Source organism: Petaurus breviceps, unplaced genomic scaffold (genome assembly GCF_028583685.1).
Source record: "Petaurus breviceps papuanus isolate PSGF00001 unplaced genomic scaffold, PetGlider_PUasm1.0 355, whole genome shotgun sequence".
Lineage (NCBI taxonomy): Eukaryota > Metazoa > Chordata > Mammalia > Diprotodontia > Petauridae > Petaurus > Petaurus breviceps.
Window position 1 is genome coordinate 1,141,637 of NW_027186289.1, and position 7,313 is coordinate 1,148,949.

Below are 7,313 nucleotides of genomic sequence, written 5' to 3' on the forward strand. Positions count from 1 at the left end.
ACTCCAGCAGAGTTAGGGAGAGGAGAGGAGCCACGGCAAACTCTGGCTAAGGTCACTGAGGCCGGCCAGAACTGCGGACACCAACTCCAGTGACCCGGTGCCTGACGCTGGATTCCAGCCTCTCTAGGGAAATGTTCCTGGAGACTAGACCCCCTCTGAATCACAACAGGAGATAATGCCAACTCACCACCTGGGCACTAGCACTAGAAAGGTGCCATGAGACCAGGGACCACTAGGACCTCTGAAATCCTCCAGAAGCCTGCAACAACTCCAAATAGAGGATCTTATAAAGAGAATGGGACCACCTGAGGTGTGGACCATTAGGAGATTATGACATAAAAGAGATTTGAGGGTGCCGTCCCCTCAAGATCAGCAGCAGCAGTGGTGGTATCCAAACTACAGGGGAGACAGGAGCAAACAAAGCCTTCCCAACCCATCTTAGAGTGCCAGAGGTTCCTGGCCAGAACACCGATCCCAGCCCCAGAATGGAGGCTGCTTAGCAACCGAAAGAACATGTTCAACACAATAAAGCAGGAGAGAAGTAATCAGAGAAGAGAGAGGACCTACAGCAACTGCAAGGAGAGAAAAAATGAAGCCTGGCCATGGGGACTGCTGGAAGAAGTGAAACCAAGGATAAAAAACAAAATCAACCATGATATGAGAGTTCGGGAGGAAAAAATGGAAAGAGAAAAAACGGCATCAAAAGAAGGTGGACAGCCTTCCCCTCAAGGAGTAAAAACTCCCTAAGAAACAGAGCATTATTATCAGTGAGCATTCAGATCTGAAGGGCTCCACGAGGCAATGAGGAGCATGAGGCTGAAGCCAAAAGATGGAAAAATAAAACAGAAGAAAAGGTAAGATACCTGCCACAAAAAACCAGGCCCTGCAAAAGAGGGAGGGAGAGGTCCCTGGAGAGTCATGGAGCTCAACAGATAAAGAGAGGCGACGGTTTTCTTTCTTTTTTAAATGTAATTTTGTGGGTGTGTGTGAAATAGCATTTTTTTTTATCAGTTACATGTAAATGAAGTTTTCAACATTCATTTTTTATAAGATTTATAGTTTTGAATTTTTCTCCCTCCCTCCCCCCTCTCCAAGACAAGCGATCAAACGAACAGGCTTTAATGTGCAATCAGGCTAAACATATTTCCACATGAGTTATGTTGTGAAAGAAGCACCAGGGAAGGGGAAAAACAAAAACCAAGAAAGTTAAAATAGTCTGCTTCAATCTACATTTAGACTCCATGGTTCTCTCTCTGGATATGGAGAGTATTTTCCATCATGTGTCTTTTGGAATTGTCTTGGATCACTGTATTGATGAGAAGAACTAAGTCTATCATAGCCGACCATCACATAAGATTGCTGTTACTGTGTACAATGTTCTCCTGGTTCTGCTCACTTCACTTTGCATCAATTCATGTAAGTCTTTCCAGGTTTTTCTGAAATCCTCCTGCTAATTATTTCTTTTAGCACAGTAGTATTCCATTACATTCATACACCACACTTGTTCAGCCATTCCCAATGATGGTCAACCCCTCAATTTCCTATTCTCTGCCACCACAAAAAGAGCTGCTATAAATATTTTTGTACATGTTGGTCCTTTCTCTTTTTTAGGAGTGGTATTGCTGGATCAAACTGTATGTACAGTTTCATTGCCCTTTGGGCATTGTTCCAAATTGCTCTCAAGAATGGTTGGATCAATTCAGAACTTCAGCAAAAATACATTATTGTTAGTTTTCCCACAGCTTCTCCAACATTTAGCATTTATCTTTTCTGTCATATCAGTTAATTTGGTAGGTATAAGGTAGTACCTCAGAATTGTCTTAATTTGCATTTCTCTAATCAATAGTGATTTAGAGCATTTTTTCATCTATCGATAGCTTTAATTTCTTTATTTGAAATCTGCCTTTTCATATCCTTTAACCATTTATCAACTGGGGAGTGACTTGTATTCTTATAAATTTGACTCAGTTCTCTATTTATTAATGAGAAGTGAGGCCTTTATCAGAAACACTTGCTGTTAAAATTATTTCCTATCTTTCTGCTTTCCTTCTAATATTGATTGCATTAGTTTTGTTTGTCCAAAATTTTTTAAATTTAAGGTAATCAAAATTATACTAAATATAAATATAATTTTTTCCCATCAAGGATTTATTTTTTTCTTTTTGAGGTACTAGGTATACTAAAATACTTCTGGCAGCTGTTTCTTTAGTAGCCCAAAACTGAAAAGAAAGGAGTGTCCCCTTGTTGAGGAATGGTGAAACAGATGATGGCCCATGAATATAATGGATCTGGGGGACCATTAAAAATGATGAAGCGGGCAGTTTTAGAGGAAACAGGGAAGCCCTCCATGAAGTGGCACAGAGTGAAGTGAGCAGAACTAAGAATGATTCATATAATGACAAAAAACATCATAAAGGAAAACAACTTGGAAAGACTTCAGAGCTCTGACCCACCAAGACTAAGAGAAGCCATGATTCCAGACTGAGGATGAAGCACGCTTCCCACCTGCTGCTGCAGAGGTCCAGAGACATCTACTCTTGGTCTCTTTTATGTCGTAATCTCCTCATGGTCCACACTCAGGTGGTCCCATCTACTCCGCAGGGAGAATTTGCTTTGTTGGATTATGCACATTTATCATGAGGGTTTTCTTTTCCTTTTTAATTGTTCAGTTGGAGTAAGAAGTTGGAGGGAGTGATAATAAATTCTTGTTTGAAAAACAGAAAAAGAGTTGACCAAACTCCCTGAATACTATGGCTAAAGCAAAACCTGGAAAGCACTCACTTTACCTATTAGTGAGCATTCAGGAAGCACTTGTCACTTTGTAGGACAAAGTCTTGGGGGCACTGGAAGCCTGCAAGCTCAGGTCAGCAGCAGGGTGATCTGGCAGCCCCCAAAGCTAATGCCCCCTTGGGATGCATGGAGAGACCCAATGTCTGGGAATAAGGAGGTGATGGTCCTCTGTATTCTCCCTGAGTAGACCATAGAGCATGGAGTGTTGTGTTCAGTCCTGAGAAAACGACAAACTATAGTGTCCAGAGGAAGGTCACCAGGATGCTGAAGGGCCTTGAGTCTATGGCACACGAGTCTCCTTTGAAAGGAAGGAGGATGGATACTCTGCTGACAAGAAGACTCCGGGGGAACATGACAGCCACCTTTAAGTGCTTGAAGGGTTGACACGTGGAAGAGAGATTAAATGGGTCCTCTTTGGTTCTGCCCAAAAGGGCAGCACAAGTGGCTAATGGGAAGATTTATTCATGATGTTGGGAAAAGCTTTCTTAACAAGCAGAGGCTTCGGAAGTCTCAGAAGGCAGGGGTTCTTCACTGAGGGTCATAGAGCAGAGGCTGGATAGAAACTGGTCGAATATGTACGTGGTTATGCCTGTCCTGTTCTCAGCTGGACTAGGTTCCCTTCAAGGCGAAACTTCATGAGTCTATGAATCCTACTTACTCTTGGCTTAATTTTGTACTAGACCCTCAACCATAATGACAAGGTCACTACTGATTAAATTCCTATTTAAAAATCATCCCTGAAAATGAACCCCAAGGATGTATAGTCACCAGACCAGATGTCAGAGTCAGAATTCAAAGAAATCTGAGCTAAGGTGAAATTTCATCGTGTTAAAATGTCAAGCCTGACATTTGGGTTCAGAAAATCAGCTAGGGAGGTATGAAGGAGTGGAATCACAACTCCAAAGTGCTGCGGGCTTCATATTGTCCACCAGCCTGGTGAGGATATTCTAAGAGTGAGTGACTGAGGCCCAGGTGTGCAGAGGGGGCCTGGTTGAGGCAAGGCTGTTCAAGAGAAGGGAAATGAGAAGCATAACTCACCTGGAATCTGGCTGTCAGCAGCCCAGAGCTCATTCCTTCCTTCATGCTCCTGCCCTGGGGAGGGCATGGTCTTGAGAAATCCAGGCTGTGAGATGAGAACAATTGTGAAGGGCAGCAGTCAGACACCGAAGCTTTCAAACATGGTCCTCACCAATGTCCTACATTGCAGCACCCCTGAACCCTCCATGGGACCCAACCACAGGGTCCATGGCATCCCTCCATCTACCCACTACTCCCTGTCACAAAATGTGATTTGACTGGGCCTATTACAAATTCATTCTGCCTTCACCTGGTGACCCTTTTCTGCTTCACCTGTTGGCTCTTTAACATAGCCTCCAAAATATTTAAGCCAAAATTCTCACCCTTAGCCCACCTTACAAGATGACCTTGCTTCTGACTCTGAGATCAAGGCTGACACTGTTCAATGTGAACTTCCTCGGCTTCCTTCTGTGTCTTTACTTAAATTCCCTTCTTGTCTCCCTGCCCCACCCCAAAAGGAGAGGTAGTATCCTCCCTCCCTACTCCGGTGGCCACCCCCTGGACTTGGGCTCGGGCCTCTTCCCAGAGCTCCTCACAGGATGGTAGCTGGATTCTGGAATGCCTATAATCCCAAAGTGGCATTGAGGGGACACTGCCAGTTATGAGGCAAGCCTTCCTTTGAAAGAATGTGAGCTCCTTTTCTTTGGATTCTAAATTAAGATGAAATTAGAAAGGTACACATAAAAAATCTTGTCTTTAGGCATGGAAAAAAAAAAAAAACAACCCAGTTTCTCCAGAAGATGGTTAGCAGGACTCAGCAGTGTGCTGGGGCCACCAGAAGTCCCATGGGGGTTCTTGGGCAGCATGCAGAGGGAAAGTGAAAGCCCTACTGTCCTCAGACCTCATCAGGACTACTGGGTCCAATCTGAACTGGAGAGCGTCCAGAGGAGGGAAATCAGTATGTTGAAGGGCCCTGAACTGATGTCACAGGAAGAGAGGGTGAGAAAATTGGGCACGTTTAGTCTGGAAGTGGGAAGACTCAGGGGAAACAGGAGGGCCATGCACTATATAGAGTGCCATCTTCCCTAGTGTCAAAAAATCTTCAAGACCTCCCCACCAGCTGCTAGTTATCGCCCCAACTCTCCCCTGTCTTTAAACTAGAGAAGGGGTCTGCATGAGGCCCTCCTCTGCCTTCCTCTCCCCTCACTCTTCTCTGCTTCCGACCTCATCATTCCACCCGAACTGCTCTCCAAAGTTACCAGTGGTCTCTTGGCTGCCAAGTCCAAGGCCCTTTATTCAGTCCTCATTCTCCTGGGCCTCTCTGCAGCCTTGGCCACTGCTGGTCACTCTCTCTTCCACATCCTCTCTCCTGGTTCTCTGCCTGCCCTTCTGACTGTTCCTTCCCTGTCTTCTTAGCTGGAGGTTCTCACCACTGATGACCCCAAGGGTCCGTCCTGGGTTTCTTCTCTTTTCTCTCCATACTGCTTCACTTGGTGGCCCCATCAGCTTCCATGGACTCAGCTGTCACCACTAGACAGATAACTCTCAGATCCCCTTGTCTAGCCAAAACCTCTCTCCTGACTTCTAGTCTCACATCTCCAACTTCCTTTGAAACATCTCAAACCAGACATCTCTTGGACATCTTAAACTCAACATGCCTAAAGCTGAACTCATCATTTCCCCAAACCACCCCCTCTTCCTAACTCCACTATTACTGCTTGAGGACACGACCTTCCTCCTAGTCACCTAGGCTCCCAGCCTAGCTGCCATCATTGAGTCCTCACTGCCTCTCAGCTCCCCATGGCCAATAGGGTACCAAGGCCTCCAGGCTCCCCCCGCACCAGCCCATCCTCCATTCAGCTTTCAAACTGTTCTTCCTATAGCACAGATCTGACCACGTCACTCCCGCCTCATTCCTGTTCAGCAAATTCGGGCGTTTCCTTGTTACTTCCAGAATCAAGCAGGAAATCATCTTTCTGGCATTTGAAGCCCTTCATAACCTGGCTCCTTGTCACCTTTCCAGTCTTCTCATACCTTCTTTGCCTTTCTCATTTTACTTTACAGATAAAAAAACTGAGGCCCAGGGAGTTTAAGCGACTTTTCCCAAATCATAGGAGGATTAGTGGTGAGATTTGAACCCAGGCCCTGTGACTCCACAGGCAGGACCCTTTCCACACTGTCACTGTGGCAGAAGACTTGCTAAGACCACAGAGTCCATTGGGTGAGTTTCTCAGAACCTGCCAGGATGAAGGAAACAAGCCTCCCCCAGACCTGAGCCATGAGGTTGGTGGTCAAAGGGTCGGGGAAGACAGAGGCCGTGGATACTGCCAGGCTGTCATAACAGGCAGTAGGGCCTTAAACAGTCCTTAAAGGCCAGCCCTGAAGGGCACAGAAGGCAAAGTGCATACGCATGAATCAGATCCTGCAGAGAGTGAGGCCATTACAGGAAAAGCCAGGAAGAAGAGAAAGGTGGATGATGAAGAAGATGACAATGACTGGCTCAAGAGCACTCTTTCAAGGGTGACTGGTGGAGACAAAGCCAGAGATACCCCCCTCCCCTGGAGTCCCCACAGTGGACGAGAGGAGCTCCTGGGCCACCCCACTGCTGCAGCCTGAAGGCCCCGGAGCCTGCCAGGAGCACAGCAGCAGAGCAGTGCTGAGTGCCCGGGGCACACTGGGACAGACACACACTGTAGGACAGAGAATGTGTATGTGGGATTTTCACATGCACTGAGGTGGTACGGGGGTTAGAGTACTGGGTCTACAGTCAGGAAGACCTGAGTTCAAATCTGACCTCACAATACTAATTTATTAGCTGTGTTATCCTGGACAAGTCCCTTCATCTATGCCTGCCTCAGTTTCCTCAACTGTAAAATGTAGGTAATTATAGCACCTGCCTCCTGGGTTGCTGTGAGGATCAAACCAGGTAAATCTACAAAACGCTCAGCCCAGCGCTGGGCACACGGGGAGGCACCGAGTGAATGTTGGCTAGGATGGGGATGATGGACAGCTTTTCTCTTTCATTTTGAGGGAGGAGAGTTGAAATACAGATGAAAGAAAGAAGGGGGGAAGAACCTCCGGGAATCTCGAGGGTCGTGCCCAGAGGCGAGCAGAGGACCTGGAACTGCCAGGCGAAGCCCCAGTACACAAGCGTACAGAATGAAAAGGCCAGACTGGGCATCGTGGGGTCTCACAGGCTTCCTTTTCTTTGCTTTACCGACAGTTCGGGACTAATGATGTTTCTTAAGGTTGTACTAAAACAAAAACCAAAGTAAAGATACAACAGTCTGTTGCTTGTCAGCAGCAGCATCAGGAGGCTTGGGAGGCCTCACCCACAGGGCTTGGACAGAAGGAGAGAACCATCCGGCGTGCCACCAGCGGGAGGCCCCCCAGACTGTCCAGAATGGGCCCTGTGCAGCAGAGGGCGCTATCAGACCCCAGGCTCGGAGAACACAAGGCAGACGGCCCACATCTGCTCCCCAAGATCTTTCTGGCTGGCGCCTGTG

The 7,313-nt window shown here is 46.7% G+C and overlaps 1 protein-coding gene across 1 annotated transcript in view; it reads right to left on the bottom strand.

The window, feature by feature from the left end:
* The window catches only part of LOC138168147 (zinc finger protein 135-like), a 24,151-nt gene that overhangs the window by 11,538 nt on the left and 5,300 nt on the right, over window positions 1-7,313 (bottom strand). Inside the window, exon 2 of the mRNA XM_069097185.1 lies at window positions 3,829-3,913. Coding sequence (XP_068953286.1) covers window positions 3,829-3,913 — 85 coding nt within the window. The remainder of the gene's footprint in view (window positions 1-3,828; window positions 3,914-7,313) is intronic.